General features: G+C 39.6%; 2 protein-coding genes across 19 annotated transcripts in view; one reads left to right on the forward strand and one right to left on the reverse strand.

Annotated features, from left to right (window-relative positions):
* Nucleotides 1–4,255, forward strand: part of rapgef1b (Rap guanine nucleotide exchange factor (GEF) 1b) — a 70,918-nt gene extending 66,663 nt beyond the window's left edge. For all 17 annotated transcript variants that reach the window (XM_058986944.1, XM_058986942.1, XM_058986947.1 and 14 more), the window contains 2 exons: nt 654–782; nt 896–4,255. In XM_058986944.1, the coding sequence (XP_058842927.1) occupies nt 654–782; nt 896–1,046 (280 nt within the window). In that variant the 3' untranslated portion in view covers nt 1,047–4,255. The remainder of the gene's footprint in view (nt 1–653; nt 783–895) is intronic.
* Nucleotides 4,256–4,833: 578 nt separating this feature from the next.
* LOC117422456 (nucleoporin NUP188-like) lies at nt 4,834–23,360 on the reverse strand. Of its 2 annotated transcripts, XM_034037499.3 has the most exons (44): nt 23,259–23,360; nt 22,478–22,532; nt 22,185–22,258; nt 21,499–21,583; nt 21,299–21,379; nt 21,059–21,103; nt 20,794–20,886; nt 20,321–20,440; nt 19,941–20,152; nt 19,626–19,740; nt 19,335–19,535; nt 19,113–19,202; nt 18,881–18,946; nt 18,434–18,553; nt 18,102–18,228; nt 17,712–17,867; nt 17,272–17,398; nt 16,913–17,000; nt 16,533–16,609; nt 16,256–16,370; nt 15,867–15,987; nt 15,519–15,579; nt 15,142–15,267; nt 14,860–14,993; nt 14,549–14,655; nt 14,244–14,450; nt 13,967–14,136; nt 13,657–13,726; nt 12,424–12,491; nt 11,826–12,021; nt 11,494–11,571; nt 11,236–11,321; nt 10,884–11,029; nt 10,280–10,473; nt 9,643–9,843; nt 9,453–9,545; nt 9,121–9,279; nt 8,657–8,794; nt 8,494–8,568; nt 7,878–8,087; nt 7,468–7,599; nt 7,304–7,371; nt 7,048–7,177; nt 4,834–6,248 (listed from the first exon to the last, which is right to left on the reverse strand). In XM_034037499.3, exons 1-44 carry the CDS (start codon nt 23,282–23,284, stop codon nt 6,072–6,074), a joined length of 5,220 nt encoding a protein of 1,739 aa, XP_033893390.3. In that variant the 5' UTR covers nt 23,285–23,360; the 3' UTR covers nt 4,834–6,071. The 2 variants fall into 2 exon arrangements, with proteins under 2 accessions (XP_033893390.3, XP_058842917.1); XM_058986934.1 differs by lacking the exons at nt 4,834–6,248; nt 7,048–7,177; nt 7,304–7,371; ... (2 more) ...; nt 8,494–8,568; nt 8,657–8,794 and adding an exon at nt 8,833–8,895.
* Nucleotides 23,361–23,389: the final 29 nt, after the last annotated feature.

Raw genomic sequence — 23,389 nt, forward strand, 5'->3', positions numbered from 1 at the left:
TATAATAATAATATAATGACTTGGATCGCATTATTGAGGAGTTTGGTGATAAAACGAGTGATCCGGAGATGATCGATCGGTATGTACGACTATTATTATTATTATTATTATTATTATTATTATTTATTTCTTACATAGGTGAACGCTATGGCAAACGAAAGGGTGGGGCGGGGCTGGAGATGCCTAGTGAGTTCTTTGTTGATATGCAGGGCCATTTAAACCCGTTTGAATGTGAAAAAAAATACTTTTAAACAGCGCGTATAAAATTAACTGCGCGTGTGAAAATTAATTAGACCTGGCGTGCCTGACGCGCAATTAATAAATGGACTGCAAAGGGTTAAATCACTAATGTTCATCTGAGTGGGCTTTCAATACATGTGTGTTTCAGTGCTTTGCAGCTTTAAGATACTATTTAGTTGTGCCAGATTATTTGTCTATAGTTCATTTAAGACTTTTTCCAGAAATATCTCAAAAACATTTCCCGGTTGAATAGACCTTTGCTGTTTTGTTATCTGGCTTGAATGAACATGTATAGTAAATCTTTAGTATATGTACAATTTACTGTGGGCATGGCCTAGCCGATAGTGAATAACAAGGTGACAGTGTAACGCTGTTTGAAGTGGTGCTGATGCGATGTCTGCTCTTCCTTCCAGGGGTCTCATCCTGCAGGACCTGACGTTTGTCCACTTGGGGAACCCGGACTTAATCGATGGGAAGGTGAACTTCTCCAAGCGCTGGCAGCAGTTCAACATCCTGGACAGCATGAGGCGCTTTCAGCAAGTGTGAGTGTCTATACAATAATTCAATTTTCTATTATGAATTGGTAGATTGGATTACAGTAGCTTTGTTTGCATGTTCCTTTAACTAAGCTTAGGTTTTCTGTTTTTCGTTCCAGACATTACGAGCTGAAACGCAACGATGACATCGTCTCCTTCTTCAATGACTTTAGCGATCACCTAGCAGAGGAGGCGCTCTGGGAACTGTCCTTAAAAATCAAGCCGCGGAATATCACGCGACGCAAAACAGAACGCGAGGAGAAGACCTAGGAGCTGCTTAGTGCTGCGGCCTGAAAATTAAGAATCTAAAACTGTGACGGCAGCTAAAGGACTAGAAATATTTTTCTATGTTGCAGTTTACTCAAACTTTTCATTTCCAAATGCCAAGAATCACAGCTGGGGGTTTGCAAGGATGGGGTGACCTCCTTGTGATTTACCTACAGAGCGTAGAGACAGCTGGAGGCTACAAACTGTGCTCTGATTCTTCACCCTTTTTGTTCTTTCTTGCATTTCCCGTCTTGTACATTTCATTGTGTGCCATTTCATTTTAAAAAAGATGTGATTGTCCTCTCCATGACATTAGAATAATAATTTTTCCAAAATAGAGGCATACGTCTCTTTTCTAAAGTGCCATAGCTACAACCCATATACAAAACATAAACCCCACCAGCCTTTCAATCTGGAAGGCAACCTGCCAGTGCATCCGCCGATCTGGTGAAAAGACATGGCTGGAGGATTGTCTCGGAGAATAGTGCGTTCAGAAGAACTGGTGCTTCTATTTAAAAGACAAGAGGAAACTTCTGCACCCAAGAATGAACTACGGGGGCAGACTTGGGGATTCCACAGGCTATTTTGGACTGTTAGAATTTCATTTTATGGTTTGTTTGTTTTTTCGAAAGGGGAAGAACAAACATCTCTGAGCTTGTGAAACTCAAGCTTTTTGGAAGCGGATGCAGATGGAGTTTTTGTTTTTTTGCATCAGATCCACGGCCTGGGAATGGCCCTATCGACCAGAGGGGGTCAGTGAACTGGAGGTTCTGTGCTATAAGGGTAATAGAGCAACGCTATACTTGTGTTCTAGAATCTGGTTACACTAATAAGATTCTCTGTTGGTCCAATGCTCAGTGCACAGCTGAACTGTGGTAGGGAAAGTTCCAAAGATAAGGATCCTAACAAAGCAGGTCCTGGGATTAAATCTGCATGGTCTATGCTTGCCTATCAGGATTTGGGTGTCAAATGATCATCCTTGCTTTGAGCACCTTAAAATGTGTTATGTTACACATGGAAATGGAGGCAATCAACCCCTCCACAACTGTAATCTAATCTGATGTGTTACTTTCATAACTGAACGTTGTTTTAGTTTGGGTTCTTTTAAAGAAATGTAAAGAATTACGTCAGGGGGTAGATGTGGAATACTGTATGCTAGCCTAGATTTGGCTCACCAAATAAACCCAATTTCTTACAGTGGGTTTGGGTAGCTGAGTTCAGGGCCAGTTTTGCATAGACAGGCACAATATTGCTGGGGACAAGGAACTACTGTAAGGCATCCTGATATATAACCAATTCAGCAAGATGCAGAACAGGCAGCTCTCTGGCTATATTGAAACCATTGAGACAGATTACTGTCAAGCTAATTTTGGATCTCGAGGAGAACAATTTAAAAGTGCACTTTGCATATTAACTTAAGTGTCGTTGAGTGAATAAAGCTGATCTCTATGTAAATGCTGTGGGTGTCAGTAAACATGCAGCTTCTCATAAATGTGTCATTTGTAAATACTATAATATACATATTTTTTTGTCTTGTTTGCAAATTCCACACCTGCTGTGCCCTGAGCATTGGTAACGATGGGTTCCCCTGACAAATGCAGGTCAGTGGTACGAGGTCCATGTTTGCAGGGGACGTTCAGTAGTGTACGGTACTAGTGACTGCACACTGATACGTGTGTTACTCTGTACTGTAGTGTAGGCGAGTGACTGTAAATACTAGTAAATAGATCATTCCATGGTATTCATTTTGTTTATATTTAACTTTTTTGTGCATGTAAGAATACCTAAAAAAAAAAAAAAGAAATTGGAAAAAAATTGTATATAATAAGAGACTGGTGTGAAAAGAAGAATTATTGTTGGCAGGTTGGCATTGAGAGAGTTGGGGATTCTCATATTGTGGCTGTTGTATGATAGTGCTGTTTTTCATATGCCATGAATTAGATTGCTTTTAATTATTATTATCATTTTTTTTTTTTAAAGATTTAAATGTTCACGTTTTATCTAGCCTAGAAACTGGAATACAATGGGAGAGACACAAGAATTCTTTCATGTTGTTTTTTTTAAGTCATTTCTCATCCTAATTTAAGGTAAAATGATTAATCGATGTGACTGACACAGTACCATTGATAATGGATCACGTTAAGGGATTTATTAAAATGATAAAGAATAAATAGCTGCAGAAAACCCTCTTTTTTTATGAAGGTGATTTCTCAGACTATTATTTCTTAATAGACCTCAAATTACATCAGCAAATGTTTTACTGTGTATTTTAGGTCCATTATCCCCTGGTAAAGTTCTGGGGTATGTAATGATCAATTCCCTGCTTATAAAGATTGAGTGTCCTTTTATTTATTTGTATGTTACTTGAGCACTGTGCTAAACCAGTCTAAACTAGGGGTTGATTGTCTGCATTGCTTCCATAAGGAACTACACATTTCTTATCATTTATGAACAGTTGATTTCCAATGACATTTTACAATATGAACTGCGTAAAATATCTTTCTGTAGGTATAAGATGTGTGTACTGGAATAACTTGATGTTAACCTTAGCCCAGACTTGACCTTGATTGTGTACAGATTGCAAAGTAATAGTATTTTTTTTTTTTTTTTTTTTTTTTTTTTAAAGCATTAAGTTAAACCTTCCAGTGAAATACTACCAATAAGAAGAGTTTGTATTCATTTTATTGTCTTTTCAAACATGCAGTAATTCAAAGCTATTTTGCTTTGCAGTACATGTGGCTACAGATAAATGGACTAATATTCTGAATCCCAGATAAGCTCCTGCCTGTTGCATCTCTTTCTTTAATCATGAGCACTTCTACAGTTCTTATTTATTAATATATTGTACATTGTAGTAGTGCATTCCACATAAGAGCTTCCTGTACATCTCTTGTTTTATTTTGTCAGTGAATCTGCATTTCTCCCTGTGCGTGCTCACCTGCATTTTCACACGTTTTGGGGGGAGGGGGGGAACTTTCCTTAAATATTTAATGCCAAGACTATAATGATTGCTTGCCTATTACTCTACCAGCCCCCTTCCTCCTCCCCTCTGACCTGTTACATTGTATTATAGAAATACTGTTATCATTGTGATGCCATCATGCACATGTGTATGTAACTTTTGTATTAAAAAGATTAAAATCAAGTCTAATTACAGTACCTTGTTTACAGTGCATGCAGCAGACTGCAAATTAAAATGACAATCGAACCCATATTAGGTGTCTACTTGACTGAATTCTTTATTAAAAATGTTGTTTCAACATCACACTGGTAGCCCCGATGTTTCCTCGTTTGCTATTATTCATCACCTTATCAACACTCCTACTTCTAAATATATCAGTGATGTCTAACAGCAGACCCCAGGGGTGCACATCCTCCACTGTCTGTGTATAAAACCACAACCACTGCCTCTAAACAGCCGATGAAGGTATAAGCTGAAGCACTTGATTACTTCAGCCCCATTAGTTAGCATCTAAAATATATTCATTTCATTAGGATGGAGAGAAGAATTAAAATACATTTTAAATGCTAATTAGGTTACCTTTCTGTAATTACACCCAGTTCAAATGTTCCTTTTAAAGGACATTGCACATCTTGAAGATTTTAGGAAGCATGGCTTTTAGAGCTCCTTACAAAGGACTACAACATCTTAAGTAAATGTAAGAACAGACAGAAGTTTTGAATAGCTGCTGTTCACGTAAATGCATTAATTTTCATATTCTCCAACTTCAAACATTTCCAGGTACTACCAGTAAGAATTATGCACAGAAAAAACACCAGTATCCATATGTCTTCTACAAGAGTCTTTTAATAATTGTATAAATATGAAACTATAAGAAAAAATGAATTCCATTGTTTTTCTGTAAGACTACACATTTTTGCAGTTTTTTTGAGACACATCCAATGTCTACAGTACTTTTTTCTCCATCACACTTACATGGTAGTCGCTCGCGTGCACACACACACACAATAAAACCAAACACTTGATATGAAATAACAAGCATACAAGCCATTCAAAAGCACAGAAACTCAACAACATTGCATTTGTACAAATACTAAACGATCAGAGTTGTTCAACTTTACACAAAACAAAAAGGTATCAGAAACAACCTGCTTCAGTTTGGTTTACACTGATTTTAAACTCTGAGACATGCCTTAAAAATCAGCTTCAGTTTTCAATCAGAACAAGATACACAGCAGTTATCAGCACAGTCCCAGAACTACATACGGAAATAGACTCAGAGTAATAATGGCCATCAACAACTGCAAAAGCCTGCATATTGATTATTTTATAAGTGATGTATTAAACGAAGTCCACACAGGGTCATTTATAGGACAGTTTAAACCATAATAAAAAGTAACTGAATTACTGTACTTCTTTTTGATCTATATCGCACACCTTTTTTATATAGTTTGCTGCATTGTTCAGTGCATTTAATACAAATAATTTATTTCAGGAATTATACAAAATCCAATATGCATCCAATGATAAATAAGGGGTTTTACAGACGGTGTGCGTTATATACCAAAACATAAGCATAACTGTTGGGTTTCTTCTTGGGTGTCATGAAGACCAAATAAAACAAACCCTCAACAAATCTGAGGATCAGATTAGATTAGTTTTACAGCAGGTCACTCAGTGGCAAAGGGAAATACAAAACTTACTATAAAACTGCATAGTCTTATATGATTAACCAGAGCACAAGTGCTTTTAAAAGAAATATTCTAAAATACTTCTGCTGAAATAGGAATCTGATAACAGGCGTCAACTAACCTCCCACTAAATACACCACCCAACAACTTTCTGTCATTACTGAAGAAAAATACTACCAACTAAATTCAACTACAGTTAAGTTTCTTCTTTTTTGTTGTTGGTGGATATAAAAGGTTGGATATAAAAAATAAAAAAAAATCGAATATCGTTTTTTAAAAATATATTGGTGCAATATATCTTTTAGTTCTTGTTTATATTTGGTTGCTTGAACAGTTTGAATAAAATAAGTTGTTCGAAGGCAATGCTGTGCTGGTCTATCTCTGGACATGCTTGACAAAGGCCTGCACCAGCTGAATCAGATCCTGGCCTTCCAGCCCCGATTTGGACCCAGAGGCAGAGGGCTTGCCCTGAGGGGAGGGGAGCAGCCCCCCTGCCGGGGAGGAGGGGGAACCCCGGCGGCAATAACGGTTAAGGCTGGACAGGAGGGTGCTCTGTGGTGAAAGAGAGATCAGAACAAAGAATGAGAATTGATCACTACAGTATCGTACAAACTGCAGATTTGTATATATATGTATATATGTATTTATTATTATTTATTATTTATTTCTTAGCAGACGCCCTTATCCAGGGCGACTTACGATTGTTACAAGACATCACATTATTTTTAATAGTTTTAATATTCTTAAAATTGTTTACATTGTTAAATACCTAATTCTTTTTTTTTTTTTTTTTTTTTTTTTTTTTTTTTACTAACACTATTCAAAATCGTAACCATTCGTACAAGGTCTAATCTAAAAAATTACTGACTTCATTGATCTTATGATGTTAAATTCTATCTGATTCATTCTGAATACATTTTAAAGACTCCTTAAAAAACAAATGTTTTTGAGAATAAATAGTCCATAACAAAAGATCCAATGCAGCTCCCACTCAAATACGGTCCTCACTGTGCTGCAGATAATCTTTTTAATGCATTGTATTCTGGGACTCTTATGAACGCTGCTTCATGATCTCATTTATTTACTGGTAGCTTACGTGCATATACAGTAGTATAAAATGCATTTAAGCAACGTGCAAAAAAAATTCTGGCATTATTATTCTGTTTTTTAACACCATCTGGTGGCCAAACAGGGTAGAGATTAGATATCACAGGATAACAAGTCAAATCTTAACTGAACTGTATGCTCCACACTGGCTTTTACTTTCTTCAGGTGTACCTATCTGTCCATGTCAATTTCAAAACGAGTACAGAACAGAAGAGAGTACAGAACGGTGTGGAAGTGCACCTACCAGCTCAGAGCTCAGCTCCTGTTTCATTCTTTGTTTATCTCGAAGGTGAACGGTGGGATCTTTAAGGTAGCGTACTGCTTGCGAGATCAATATGTGGAAACAGTTCTCCATTGAAAACATCAGGAGAGACCTAAAAAAAAAATTACAAATATATATATATATACATACATACATTAACAGGGTTTATACACAGCCCTGACTGCGGTTTTACATAGCACCAGGGCCCTACAAATTCACACCTCCTGTTCCCACTTACTTGACTGGCTTGGTTTCCTCAAACGATGAACCAACATTCGAGGGTGCTGGTTCTTTCTTCTTTTCAACCTGTTTTAATGGAGGAGATAAAATATCAAAAGTTGTGCAGCAGTATATTTTCGGAGAAGTCAGTTTGAGCTTTTTGGAAACAAGCGGCCTCCTTACCTCTCCCAGCATGCTCAGGGACACGTTTATGGTGGCCAGCAATGTTCCAAAGGAGGGTGCCACGTCAGATTCGAACGCAGGTGTGGTGAAGCTCAGAACGAAAAGAATGTTGTACTGTGCCAGGTCCAGAGACTGCGTATAACAAACATTCAGAGTGAGTTAGGAGAAACATGCTTCACGTGGTTTTTACTGCAGCTTGCTATATAGAGCCACCCTTAGAACAGTCACATAGTTCAAAAAGCAGTACCACACTATTCTTTATAAAAGGTGTGATCGGCCATCACGATGTTAACTAATTGATGCATTCCATACAGATGCAGACATAAATGCAAGGGCATCTTATTTTAATGCCTGGCACAAACTGTGTTTAAATAGAAGCGTGTGGAAAGCATGACACTTTGGCCCATTACCTGGTCGAGTAGAATCTGGCAGAAGTCCGGGGTGAAGTGGCGGAGAGCAGCGAGGGTCTTGCTGAGGATCTTCAGGAGGCTGCACTGCACCGTCTGTAGGGCTCTGTGCTCCGCCTGCTCCTCCTCTGAACTCGGCTGCTTGGAGGGGGTCTGTGGGGCTCGCTGAGACCGGGGGAGGGGGCCGGCAGGGATGGCGTCTCCATTCTTAGTCTGCAGAGTGTTAAAAAAAACAGGTTTTAGAGACACACACACAGACTTTAAATAAACATGCTGCAACATTAGCTTCACAAATCAATGTTCTGAATGTTCATAAATCACCAGTTAGCTCCAGTCAACAGCTTGTCCTTGAAAGAGTATAGTATTATGATAAGCCTTGTTGTGAAGTGTGCCGTGCGTCAATGAACAGTCAATAACCGTTATAAACCTTGTTGTAAATCTGGGCATTGTTTACACTGCCTGCAAGGCTTATAAAACATACTGGTTCTTGTCATTTATTTTTTTACACACCCTTTCAATTATTACCCAAGTTAACAAGTATCTTAAGTAATAAATAAATAAATAAAATAGCCTTTATTATACTAGTATGTATGCAAGTAAGAAGATATATGTTTTTTACCTGAAGGTAGTGACGGAGCATTTTCTTGCTGTGCAGAAGGTAGGTACACGTCTGACAAAGGTAACATAGGTTCACCTGCAAAAAACATCACATCACATATTTAACATTTTGCAGCCGAGAAGCTCACAAGTATGTGAAGGTAAAAAAAGCCAACAGGTCTCACCTGCACATCCCTCAGCAGCTGTGGCAGGTGGAACTGCCACTCCTTGCAGAAGTGGGAGAGCTGCAGCAAGAACCCCACGGTGTGATCCGCTTCATCCAGGCAGGCTAAACTCTGCACTGTCCGCACTGCATTCAAACACTGAACAAGAAGCACAGCCAGTGAAACAGGCTGCTCCAGCACATTGTGAACATTCAGAACAGACAGGCTAAACTCTGCACTGTCCGCACTGCATTCAAACACTAAACAAGAAGCACAGCGAGTGAAACAGGCTGCTCCAGCACATTGTGAACATTCAGAACAGACAGGCTAAACTCTGCACTGTCCGCACTGCTTTTTTTTTTTTTTTTCTTTTTTACTGCTCTATACATTGCTGATTCAATGATACAGTTACTTTCCATGTTTTTTTTGTCTGTTTAGAAATACTAAAAAATAAACTTGTACGACAAAACACATGCAATGACTACCTGGAGTATTCTCTCCTGATGGACCCCCACAAAATCCAGGGCATCATTCAGGAAATTATAACGCAGCGTCTTCAACAGGCTCTCCATCAGGGACATGGAGAGGCGATACACACCAGGCCAAGAGGGGGCGTCCTGGGACTTACGCGAAAAACCAGAGCTCTGAAAATCATAGAAACACTGGGCTTTAAAATGGCTTTAAATCTCAAGACACGGGCTGAATGAGATACTGCGTGTTCTTCAGGCTAAAAAACAGCATGGAGCGTCTGTATGTGAAGGATTATAAAGACATGCAGATTCATTACAATATACAGTAATTCCCATTAGCTGCTCACCTGGGAGGCTCCATTAGTGCTGATCTCGTGAACACTGAGAAGGGGCAAACAGATACTCTGAATGACTCCAGCTCCAGCCACTGCTGCTGCACCCTAGGAATAAAAAGAAACAAGGAATATCTTCCAATCAGCTACCCTATATATATATTCCACAAGAATTGCACCAGTGCATGCATGCTGTTGTGTCTACCTGCTGGGTATGGGACATCGTGAGGAGCAAGTGCAGGGCAGCTTCAGTGAAATGCAAATTCTGTTTCAGCCGCAGGCTCAGCTCGAGGGTGCCGAGGATTGAGGGGATCACAGGTAGTTTGCGCATCACCTGCAGCCAATGGTCCCCTTCAACATCAATCTTGCACAACTCCTTAGCAAGGTGCAGGGCCAGCACACACACCTGGGAGAGGAGGCAACACAAGAGCTCTCAGTCACATTAAAAAGACACAGCTGTATGTGCACGACATCCACGCTTCCAGGAGCATCTACACATAAACCTAATCATAATCTTAAAATCACAATTTTACCCCACACCTTACAAGACACTATCAGATTGCAAAATTGCTATTAATTTCTAAACAAAAAAAGGGTTTATCACATCATGAAATAATTATTAAATAGTGGAACACATGCAATACAGCAATAAAAACTAAATGAAGGCATTTTGAGGCTAATACATTAAATGAATACAAACAGGGTATTCATTCTGAATTAACCTACTGTACAGCTTAGTAAATCAATTTAAAATGCATAGCCTCAGAAGATGGCTTCTGCAAATGTAACATTTCTAATTGCGTTACTGTAACTTAGCAAGAAAAGTGATACGTCTTGCCTACCCCATCCCTCTGGTCCTTATGCAATGCCCTTGGTGCTGTGTCTGTCTCCATACTGTCCTTGTCCTCCGAGACGCTCTCCCCGAACACGGCTGCGTGTCGTGTGCTGTCCAGCAGGGCTAATGTCTCTTCCTGTGCCGTCTCACAAACACTAAGCAGAAGCTGGGGGAGCTGGGGAATGTGGGGGGGCTCGTCCTCTGAAAGAAACAACACATTCAGGTAACAGCTTATTATAAATAAACAGACACACAGATATATTTACAGAAAAGTCTAAAATCAGATAACAAAGAGACATTACCCCAAAGGATACAAATCAACCACAATCCAACCAGTTAATTAAATGCTTACATTTATAAATCCACTACAGTGAATTAAACATGCGATTCAGGCTTCAACAGATTGTGATCCCTGTGGCTTTCTTTCTGTTCAGGTACCGAAAATGCAAGCTCAGTGTATTAAGTGACAAAGTTTTTAGTTTTTAGCTTTTCATAGTATGCATTTTTTTTTTTTGTTATTATTATTATTGTTATTTATTTCTTAGCAGACACCCTAATCCAGGGCGACTTACAGTCGTAAACAAATACATTTCAAGAATTGTTGCTCTCACCTTTTTGTTGTAGGCTCTGCAGAACTGAAAGAAGTGCAGAAAAAACTTTTGCCTTGGTCCTTTCCATCAGCTGTTGGTCTGCTTGTAAGATGCTCTCCAAGACCTGAGCCAGTGGGTCCAGTATGTCAGGAGCTGAAACGAGAACACTGAAGAGGAAGACAACTGCTTTAGCTGTGCTAGTTTCCTGTATGTTTGAAAGTTGTTCATGGTACTGAATACAAATACAAAATAATTGAGCTCATATGACTAAGCATTAATCTACATGACCTTGGTCAAAACCACCCTTAGTTCAGTAGTCACCCCCTGTCATTCGAAACTCACCAAGTCCCAGGATGCAACAGAACACACTCACCTCTTCCACTGCTTGAGCAGAATCAATAGCAGGGTGGCCAGCATTGATCCAAGTCGCAGGCAAGGGACAGACATTGGCACCAATAACTGCAGAAAAAGAGGGGGGAAAAACACAACTTGTAACTACGGTTTAAATACAGCTAGCAAAAAAAAAAAAGGATTTTATTAGTAATAAAATCATAAATAACTTAAGACTGCAAACACACATAGCTGCAGGCTACGGATAAAACAGGACAGGAAGTTTTAAGAAGAGCCTTACCGCAGCTTTGGTCCCACTTAAGACATCCAGGAACAGCTGCTCCCGAACACTACCATCAGTGAGCTGCATCACATCGGACTGCAGAAACAAGGCAGAGACGAGTTCAAGCGATAAGCTTCGTAAAAACTCTAACCACTGTTTAATTAGTTGCAGTACAGTAGGGTTGTCCTTTTGCAAAGTTACTTAGTAAATCGCACACCAACAAGCAGGTGATTGTTCTTTAACTATTTATTAAAAGCCATACGTACTGCATGCAAGAAATGTATTAAAAGACTACAAACGTAAGGGTCCGAATCTACAACAAAAACAGAATAGAAAGGAAAGGTTCTTACATGACTAGTGGAGAGGATTAGCAGCATTCTCCAAGCAGAGACTAACATTTGGCACTCTGTAACTGAGCGGATCCCATCCCCTTCCGTTTCAGCCATGTGGCACACCAGTGACGTCACATACATGGACCAGTATTCATAGCGCTTGCTGCTGGAGAATTTCACCAGCGTGTCTTTCAAAGACTTCTCCAGGGAACCGCTGCAATCGAAAAAACTTTTTAAAGTAACGATTAAAAAAAAAAAAAATAGGACACTGTGTAACTGAACTTAGCAGGGTGCCTGTAATGTGCTTATCCACAGTGTAGTTAAAAGTCTATCACCTTTTACCACAAAATATCTTATACCGGGTTTTATTCTGCCTCATGAGATGACTTGACTTGATATTTGGAGCCATATACAGTTTAGTTTTGAAGTCAATATACACTTATTTTAATTTTTATTTTATATGCCCATTGGAATTATGCAACTTGTATAGCAGATAAAATAGGTACATGATGACGATTAAAAAAAAATCAGAACAGAAACTAAAATACAGACAGACCAAATCATGTAGGCAAATGATCTTCTGGCTGACATGACATGCAGACTGAATTACAATTACCTGGCAACGTAGTAGATTTCTAGGCAAATGATTTTCATGACCAAGGCACATGTTTCAAGTATACAAGGCTGAAAATACAACAAAAAAAAAAAAGATTTTAAAACAGCATCTTATAAAATGCAGAGTTTCCGACCCTTCCTCACCAACTATGCTACCCAGCTCCTGGTCCAGGCCCTGGTACTCTCCCGCCTAGACTACTGCAACTCCCTCCTGGCTGACCTCCCTGCGTCCGCCACCCGTCCGCTCCAGCTCATCCAGAACTCTGCTGCCCGCCTGGTGTTCTCTCTGCCTCGCTTCACCCACGCTACTCCACTACTCCGCTCGCTCCACTGGCTCCCGATCACCGCTCGCATCCAGTTCAAGACTCTTGTACTAGCCTACAGATGCCTTGACCAGACTGCACCCAGCTACCTCCAGACCCTCATCTCTCCCTACACCCCCACTCGACCTCTCCGCTCCGCCTGCACTAGAAGACTAGCTCTACCTCCGCTACGCTCCCCTGCCTCCAGAGCCCGCTCCTTCTCCACCCTTGCTCCACAGTGGTGGAATGACCTTCCTACAGATGTCAGGACTGCCCAGTCCCTGACCACATTCCGGCGCCTCCTTAAGACTCACCTCTTCAAAGAGCACCTGTAGAACTCCTCTGTTTGTATCCTGGGACACTATCACCCTTCATGTAAATGTGCTTTATTTTGCTCTTATCTGCCCCTATTTTACTGCATTTAATCCTGTACTTCAGAATACTGTAATCTGTCAAGTGTTTAACCTGTAGTACTTTGTATTTAATCATACCCTGATGTAACTATCACTATTTAATCATACCCTGATGTAACTATCACTATTATCTGCTGTATTATTGAATTGTGGTTTGTCACACTTATACTTTGCTTGAACAAAAGTTATTGTATTTCTTGCTCTTATTGTATTACTTGTATTGTAACACTTGAAATGTATTTGCTTACGATTGTAAGTCGCCCTGGATAAGGGCGTCTGCTAAGAAATAAATAATAATAATAATAATAATAATAATAATAATAATAATAATAATAATAATATTAGAAGTGGTCTTCAATAACTCAGCCCCTCAGTTTTCCATACTTTTAAAAACAGGGAACTGTGCCCTATAGTCTGTGGAACTTTTTGCAACAAATCATCTTGTCAAAAGGTATAAAGGAGGTGTATTAGCCTTCTCAGTTTCACGTTAAGTGCATACGCTGGTTCTGACACCCTTACCTCTGTTGTCTCGGAGGGAGGGGGGAGGGTCCCAAAAAGTGGAGTTGCCAAATTTTCCCAAAATTTCTCCCTAAAGAAACAGACCTCTGGCATTAATCGACTCATTCATTCATGTCTCACAATCTGACATTGTATAATATATTTGAAAGTCTTTTGAATTTTTAGAACAGTACATGGACATATCTACTGCTAAATTGTTTTTTTTTCTCCTTCAATAAATATGAAAATGTATTTGAATAAACGGTTATGAATAATTCAAGCAAGTTTCCTAAAACCCCCAACCCGCAGACGCTGGTAGGACGTTACCCACTTGGTGTGCAGTACAGATATGGCACTGTCTCTCCGGTCCTGCCAGAGTGCGTGGAGAAAGGAGAGGGCTGCTCGGTGTAGCAGTGGAGGGCACCAGTACTTCCCCTGTTGTCTGGAGTCAATCAGCTCAAGAACAACCTGCAGACAGCTCCATTCCCCAAGCAGAAACTCCTGCAAGCAAACACAGTGCCTAGAAGTGTCAATGGATCTATAAAAAAACAAAACAAAAAAAAGACTATATTTGTATATATTTAACTGCCTGTGTGAACTGGTATTACCTTTGATCCTTCTGCTCCGTTTTTTAATTCCAGGTTGAGAAACAGCTCTATGAGGCCTGGTTGCGTCTCCACTGCAATTGTCAGGAACTCCAGGATCATAACTTTGATCCTCATGTCCTCCGTCTTGCTTTGCAGACGTGTAAGAAAAGCGTCCCGTATCGCAGCTGCATCGCTGCCCAGGCAGGCGTACACCGACATGGGAGCCACCTGCAAATCATTTTAAAGAATTAGAAGCAATCCTAATCCCTTAGAATTGTGTTTTATTTAATAGTTTTACATGCAACACATAGCTCAGAGCTGTATACCGTTGCCAAGCGTTTGAGCAGCTGGATAGCAAGGCGTGGCAGTGCTGGGTCATGTTTATGGTAGATGTACTTCGCCAAAATAGCAATCAGGTTATTTCCATGGCCACCTGAAATCAAAATGAAGTAAACATCAGGATTTCCTTTCAGCCTTAAAATTCCCGTTATTTTTAGAAAGCCGGTTATGTTTTAGTAATCGTTTTCTTCCCCCTTACAATAAGAACATATGGGATCAATACCGAGGAAGCACAACATTCCTAACACATCAGATTAAATTAATTCAATTGTTTCACTACTATAGAAAGTAAGCATACCATGCTGCGTCAGAGCCTGCTCCAGGGGGGACACGTTATCAGAGGGAGGCTTCAATCTGATGACGTTGTTAGTAACTGAAAAGGCTAGCTTCACAGTCTGAATCAGCATCTGTCCAGGTCCTTCTGACCCACCACTGCAATGGAAAGAAGTATACAGACATACAAACATGTTTGTTTTTTGTTACAGATGTTAGAAGCAGGTTTCGAACATGATACCTTTGACAAGAATGCGGTTATGAGAGGATCTGGTATAAAAGCCACGTGGTACTCTTTCAAACCAACCTGCTTGGCTGAGCAGCCATGACTACATCAATGGTATCCACTCCGACGCCCATGATATTAACGACAGCTTGCCCAGCCTCGGTGTTAGCCAGGCTGTAGATGCACAGGGACTGCAAACTCGGGGCACTGAAAACAAAACACACAAGCATAAGAAGAAATGATGTGAGAAAAGCATGGTTACGATTGACTAATTACCCTCCGCTGGGGAAGCAGGGACGGGATATAGTTTGTCACACTTAACATTTACGCTGGATTTGAAAAATGTACATACGATGGATGTAGATCACATCTATCTACTTCTTATCAGTAAATCTCTGACTGCCAAGAATACGCCCTCCTTTATTTAGGGAATACAGAGGGGTTTTTTTTTGCCATACCTTCCTTCTCCTTCAGGGTTTAGATTTAGAATTGCATGTATCAGCTCTAGAATCAGGCAGCCTGCAATGATAATTGACACAAATTATAATGAGATTCATTCTGATAACAATGACTTCAGGCCAGCTTGTAAAGCTGGAGTCAAGTACTGTTTTTTTTTCTTGTTTAGGTATTGCCTCAGATTCATTAAAAACAAGACAAACCGAATTAAGCCAAATAAACAAATCAGACAAAAAATGGGTTTTGTACAACAAGCATCAAAATTCCAAGAATTAGCTCTGCAGTATATATCAAAATCATACTTTTCAAATTCAGTGCATTTCTATTTGTTGTTAAAGAAATACCCTTACCTATTCTCTCTCGCACCCCGTAGGCATTGTAGCGCCACTTGTGATATGTTGGCAGCATCTCCTTTAGAACCAACAGCACACAAGGAATAAGGCCTTTGTTCTGTGTACTACCTAACTGGCCCTGTAAGGAATAACCCCATTAATAAAAGAGTCTGTTTATGGGATGATGGTGTTATATAGTATACATGGCAGACGCTGTGTGTATATTAATCATTGCAGCCAATGGTTTAGGCAAATACACCACAACTTGACAAAGGAAAAAACAAAAACGCAGCTAATAAACAAACAAAACAAAAAAACACAATCAATCACATTGTAAACTGGACGCACTACACTCCATGCATTCATTTTTCAGAGAGTATTGGCGGTTAGTGTACAGAGAGCATTACCTTGACAAGCGTGGTGATCAAGCGTAGGAAAGCGATCGTCACAGCATATTCCCCCTGCGGTTGCTCAATTAGAATGAGCAGATTGCCGTAGTTGCCAGCCTTCATACCTTCGGCACTAGGGAAAGAAAATAATAAATAATATTATTATTATTATTAGTGGTTTATGTCGTTCTATACTTATGCAAAAGCATTGCTTGCTATTTGTTACAGATTTGCCTACAAATTCTTCTTTACCTATCCCATATGTGCAGCATGCGATCTGTTTAATTAACCTTACCTAATAGACTGTGCAATGCTGGTCACAGGAGATGAAGCAAACGGCAGAAATCCTGTGTGATGAAGGTCTGCCCAAACCTGGTGGAAACACAACACAGACAAGGATTATCAAAGAACAAAGTAACCAAGTCTATTCTTCAGGCTGTAGTTCTTCAATAAATATTCTCCAAGATGCACACTTGTTAGCTAAAAACTTGGACATTCCCTAAATTCAAACACGGTTCATAAAAGCAAATACAAAGGATATGAAGCAGTACTGTAGTCTGTATATGTGCATTACTGGTGGTCTGGCAGTGGTCTTTTTACAAGATTTAAAGGTATATAATTTCCACCATTAAAGAACACTTATTTAAAATGTTCACTTTTTTACAAGAATCCTACCTTTGCTGGCATTCTCGCAGCTAATACTGTTAAACAATTCACACAGGAAGCAATCACATCAATGGGTGGGTTTATAACGGAGGTCAGTCTGAAAAACACATAATAAACATAGTTAAATGAATCCCCTAAACCAGTGGTACTCAACTCTGGCCCTCAAGATTTAGTCCTGTCCAGGTTTTTACTCCAAGAACGTTCTCATGTAGTTAATTGAAGCTGTTAACAGGCAATTAACTCATTTAGCACCTGCTTGGAATAAAGACCAGGACTGGAATGGATCTTGAGGGGAAGAGTTGAGTACTATTGCCCTAAACCATCTGCTGAAATTAACCAGGCTTTCTGACCTCTATTCTAAAACTTACCTCTGCAGTAGCATGTAAATACGCGATGTTATTGGGAGAAGACAGTCAGAAATTGACCAATCGGTGCTGATTACTTTATGGACTAGATCAAGGATTGGTTTGACTCTCTGGCAGTGCTGGATGACATCTGAGGGCAAAAGTAAAAAAAGTTTGGATTTGTATATCTTTTGCCATTCATTTGTTTTACAAAGCTATAAAGATGTAGGTGAACAGTATCATGACTTTCCTAGAGAAAATGGCCAAATGTAGGAGATGTGGTCTTTTCCAGTTCAACGTTTTGATCCTATATGGCGCAAAATATTCAGTTTCGATCTGCGTTGCTTTCCTGTGCACATAAGACACCATTCACAAGCTCTGGAATTTTACAAATAAAAGAACCAGAGACTTGGGCAGCCTCAAGGTGAGGCAGGTACATTGTAACAACAGAAAGCCTTCCTCACCTGCAGTGGACACGACATGTAGCAGCATCTCGATTTCACAGGTGAAGAGGGTCCAGCAGCTGTAGGAGTAATCCCAGCGCACCATGTACCCCTGCTCTCCTAGCACCACCTGGCCTAAAGTACCTAGCGGCATACGCAGGTTTGTCTGCCCCAAACCTTAAAAAAAAAAAAAAAAAAAAAGAAATAGAGAAATCCATAATCACAAAATAACCGGTGCATAAATTTAGATGAAACATTTAACTTTCCTAAGAGTTTTATGTTTCCCTCTGCAGTCGTGGTCACCACTTATTATCTTCCCATGAACAAAAGATTTTTACGTTTCACGGTTTTCACTCAGCACAAATCATGACTGTTTTAAATTCAAACCCCTCTGAATAGAAAGAGTCTTACCGAGGGGATAAATGAGTTTGGGTGTCTGTCTCCTCCAGATGGTCTCATCCTCATGTGACAGGATGTCGTTAGGTTTGCGTTTGTACACTTCTGTGTAATACGACATCTTATCCAGGAAACTGTACACCTGTTTAATACACAGCGAGGACAATATCATTTTCAATAACCTGTAAACCCTAAATACATTTCATTCTTTTCTGTGCGTTTATGGGTACTGATGTGATATTATTAGAAAAACACTTACACAAGCCTGTAATATTATTATTATTATTATTATTTATTTCTTAGCAGACAATTTACTATGGAAACTCTTATCCAGGGACCTCCCTTACCCTTTTAGCAGTAGATTTGTCTGAAAGCAGAGCTGTGAGAAGCTGAAGGAGGGGGCCTATCTTCTGTGGGAACATTCCCATTGCGCTGTCCAAGATCATCCCCAGACCCAGAGTCGGCTTCTGTCGAAACAAATGTGCTCATATTTCATCCCTATTGAGGGGGGAAACAGTACAGTACAGTACAGTACAGTACAGTACAGTACATTCCATCCACCATTTGTCAGCCCCGAAATGGTAGTTTAAAAAAATATGTGTTTGATTTTTACTTGGGTGAGATTATTTGGTCATAAAGTTAATTATTCCATCTATACTAGGCAATGATTTCCACTTCAGTCTTTTACAAAAATGTATATTTAAAATGTCAGTTTTCCTTATACCACATCATGAAAAGCAGAAGTTCTTCATCTGGCTGACACACATCTACTAAATGCAGTGATTTCCACTTACTGTTTCCCAGAAAAGTTCTGCAAGGCTGGGGGCAGCTAGGACTTCACAAGCTGCATCTATTAGGTGCTGTAAGAAATAATAATACAAAAAAAAGGGATTATTATAGCATGGTGGACCGTCTCTAGATAGAGAGACAGAACATATTTTAAACTATTGCAAAGAAATATATCACAGTACTATTTTCTTTGTAGCAAAGTTAAAATAGCATGCAGTTTTCTGAATATCCTCCTACCTGCTGGCTTCCGAGAGCATCTTCCTCAAAAGATGTAATAACAAAGGAAATGAGGCCATAGACGCACATCCGTGCTGTACTGGCTGTGCACTGGAACACAAAACAACCACATAAACAAGGGGGAGCCGATGAAACCAGATATTCACGAGAACTGTACTACTATGGGGGCTGTTTACAGGTACATCCTCGTAAGCACAAGCTGTAAAAATCAGGGACACTTACATTGTTACCACTGCCACCCAGAGCTTTCAGCATGCTTGTCAGGTACTGAAAGACACCGAGCTGCAGGGAGGTATTGCCTATCCTTCTGATCACAGGACTGGATTCGTCTGGGCTCAGTGTGTGGCGCAGCAATACCCACGCTAGCAGCACAGGTGCATGATGGGGAATGTCTCCAAATGTTTGTAACAGCTGGTCCATTTCCTAGGAACACGAAGAAAAAAACATCAGACGAGGACCCAATTTCTCTCTCAATCCTATTTTAGATCTGAGAGTACATACAATGACTCTTACTTTGCAGACTGTGGGAGTGTTAGCAAACTGGTGCTCTGCTGTCCTATCCTCAAGGGCACACTTGTGCAGGAAATCAATGTCCATCCCTTCCACCAGGATGAGAGAACTGAAGTACCTGCACATAATACAGAGATCTCAATTTACTGGCCCGTGCATCATCATTAACACCCATTTAATAACCTCACATAGGTATTTGCGATAAGGGGTCTGAATGCAGGAATATCCAGTAATTGTGCAATCAGACAAATCCTTTAATCAATGTTTACTTAATATTTTCAAGAATGCCTGGCTTTTGGTGACATATCTAATTCTTACCCAATTCGATCAATTAGTGCATCCATGCTCTTGTCCACCAGGTGTCTGTTTGTCTGTCTGCTTCCAAACCCTTGATCTTTAAATATTTTCGTGAAAGCTAGGAGGTCATTTGGTGCCATCTCGAAGTAGGCGTAGTACAGGAATATAATCTCCAGCAGCAGTGCCTGCTCCCGGAGACACTGTAGAAACCATCGAGACACCTGCCTCTCAGTCTAAAAAAAAAAAAGGAGTGCAACAGAGTCAAGGGATGACCGGCACAGTCCATGGGGAAGTTATATGCATTCAAATGCAATAGAAGCACAGACTATGGAAAAGCACTGAAACAATTTACATTTACATTGGTTATTTAAAATATCCTATTGCTAATTAATTAAACTTACCATGAGATTGCCATGTGTCTCCCACGAAGGAGCTTCTGCTCTAAACAGCAGTTCAAAGTGGTGTCGGTACTTGAACACCAGCTCTTTCTCCAGCTTATCAACACATTTTGAATACTCCGCCTATAAAGATGTAAAAGAATCATCATATTTATGTCTTTATTACATTGCAATGTGAAACAGAAATGTTCCCTAGGGACATAATGTATGAGGAATGGCATCTCCAATAGAAAATCTATGTGCAAAATGTATGCATCATTGATATGGCCAGTGGTTAAACAATGCGGCAGGGAAATGATTCATTTTTAATGCACTACACCAGTAATGAAACAGGGCTGAAAGAATCACAGAAACTAGCTGACTTTATTATCAGGAATACAGGTCTGTAACCACAATATGTCAGTCATCTGAAGGATTCAAAGTGAAAGATGGGTAAGATTATCTCCAATACTGAAAATATGAAGTTGGCATCTTACCCTGTATGGGTGTCTTTCGTCCTGGAAGTATGTGAGAAGTAATAGGACACAGCGCAGCATGCACATCCTCTCTTCATAGTAGTAATCAAAAACCTGAAGGAAAAAAAAAATACAGGATACATTATCTCTGTCTGTACCAAAGTTACCTGCTGTATAGAGGATAAGTATTAGTAAATGAACAACAATCAATGTCAAGATACAGGAATCAACAACTCTTCCCATAAACTATTCCCATCATTTGAAGAATACTGATTTTAAAACGCACCTTTAATAGCAGCGCTTGGCTCTGCCTTTCATCCTGCAAAACAGACTGGAGACGAAGCAAAAACATTACAAAATGTAGAAAGAAAGATAAATAAAGGTTTCAAATGCTTGAAATATCATTGAGTTTTGAGGTAAATCAAGATCATACAGGTGTATTTCTAATTCTGAAATTAACACTAATTTATTTTTTTAATTTTATTTCTCATTACAGTTCTATTAAGGCAACAGAAACTCTTTATACCTTCAGTGCATCCCTGGTACCTCTGTAGTCCTCCTGTAGATAACACTGTAATATCTGCACACTCTGCTGTTCATCCAGGCCCTGTTATACAATGAGATTGAAAGCACTGAGGTTCGGTGTGCTCTCTATTATACTCTATGTGAATTCATATACCACCCCAGCTAGTATTCATTATTTGTACCTACTCTGGCATTACTTACCAGGAATTTACTAATTCTAAACCCAAAGTCCTTCATTGGTGGAGCCACATCCTTATCCGCCTTAAGTTTCTCAGCTGAAGCAGAACTGTAAAAGAAAAGAGATATTATTATTACCATCAATACTAATACAAGCAATATCCCAAACCAATCAGAAAAATGTAAGGCAGCATGTGGAAAGATAAGCACTGTCACTACATTAAGGAGGCTGTGTGGTCCAGTGGTTAAAGAAAAGGGCTTGTAAATCAAATCCCACCTCAGCCACTGACTCATTGTGTGACCCTGAGCAAGTCACTTAACCTCCTTGTGCTCCGTCTCGTGAAACGTAATTGTAAGTGACTCTGCAGCTGATGCATAGTTCACACACCCTAGTCTCTGTAAGTCGCCTTGGATAAAGGCGTCTGCTAAATAAACACATAATAATTAACATCTACTGCATATTTTTGACAAAGGCTCTATATTACCAATGTCTAATTCAGAACAATGTGTTAAATTCTTAACGTTTAAGACTTGCCTAAACATTTTAAGTCCAGACTATTAACACCCCTACAGTGTTCAAACACATATTGAATGCATCACCTCCCTTAATAACCCTTCATGGTCTTCCCCTTCTCCACTTCCCTCGCATTGTTTCTTACAGCAGCAGAATCAGCACCACTGAGAGGACTTTCTGTAGATCATCAACATACCTAGGGGGTTTATAATAAGACAGTCCTGATAGCAACCGCTCCCAGTTTCTGTCCAGCTCTGCTTCAATCTGGGTCTAAATCAGAAAGAAAAGCACATTGAATTCAGCTATATAACAAACCAAAAAAGCAGATTCATGTCAGAAACTCTTACTGCCTGCCATCAAAATCATTTGGAATTCTGGATAAATGCTTCTTGATTGCAAATTATGAAACTGAAAACACACATCCCATTTCATCTGCGTGTTGCTGTACGTCACAAGATTACATTTGTTTAGGGGAATGATGGAACATACCTGGTCTCTCAGTGCTGATCTCCCTATCAAGATAGTCCATAACTCTCTGCTACTCCTGAACAAAAAATAACAGGGGGAAAAACACATTAACAAGAATAACCCTATACACAAAAACAGAAGTGAAATGTAAAATAGTATAGTCGTAGTAGTTATTATATTCTAAAACGCAATATCAAAATTACACTAATAGCTACGATGTTCTATTGTTTTCTTTTAAATACACGGGTATCAACACCGACTGCCAAAAAAAGTAAATTAACCCGTACGATACAACTGGCCGGCGTTTAGTTGCATTTTCAGTATACATGTCTAACTTGTATTGTACAATCGTATATCTGATGAACAGAACAGGGGTACACATCGCTGTGATTCGTTCATTGAGTGCATACTCTGCCACACAGTCGTACAAAGACGTGCTTCACAAGTTGTCTAGAATTGTCAAGAGTGTCTGACAACGTATTTTTTAAATCTTATTTGACTGCTTTTTAACCCTGGCGATCTTTCAAAGTTTCCAGGGGAACAAAAATCGACTTTTTTCAAGTTGTTTAAGGGACATTTTGACAACATGGTTCGAACTCATCATGAATGATGCTTCCCTCCACACGTTCTGTCACCGAGCCTGTATAGTTTTAAAAAGAAAAATCACTGTGGATGAACAAACACTGCCAAACAACTTATACTGCCTTCGGCTTTAGTCCGCTTTATACCCAAACTCTACACATTTACAATGTTTTATATTCTTACTACATAGTAACACAATATTTTATGTTCTTTCTAGTACCTGACACACATCTCCGCAGCCGCCATCTTCTCCCCCCTACACGTGATCTTTCATTCAGCGCACTCTAGTCATGTGACGCAAACTTTTAGCAGAAAAAATAAGTTTCTGAAGCCGAGATGCCAAGCAGCGTG

The sequence above is a fragment of the Acipenser ruthenus genome, chromosome 15, assembly GCF_902713425.1.
Source record: "Acipenser ruthenus chromosome 15, fAciRut3.2 maternal haplotype, whole genome shotgun sequence".
In the NCBI taxonomy this organism is placed as follows: Eukaryota; Metazoa; Chordata; class Actinopteri; order Acipenseriformes; family Acipenseridae; genus Acipenser; species Acipenser ruthenus.

Coding starts and splice junctions, on each gene's coding strand:
- LOC117422456 (XM_034037499.3), bottom strand. CDS start 23,284: ATGGCGGCTGCGGAGATGTGTGTCAG. Junction 12,022..12,423: donor GAAATCTACTACGTTGCCAG/GTAATTGTAATT, acceptor TTTCGATTGCAG/CGGTTCCCTGGAGAAGTCTT. Junction 8,795..9,120: donor ATCAGGAGAGAATACTCCAG/GTAGTCATTGCA, acceptor CTTCTTGTTCAG/TGTTTGAATGCAGTGCGGAC.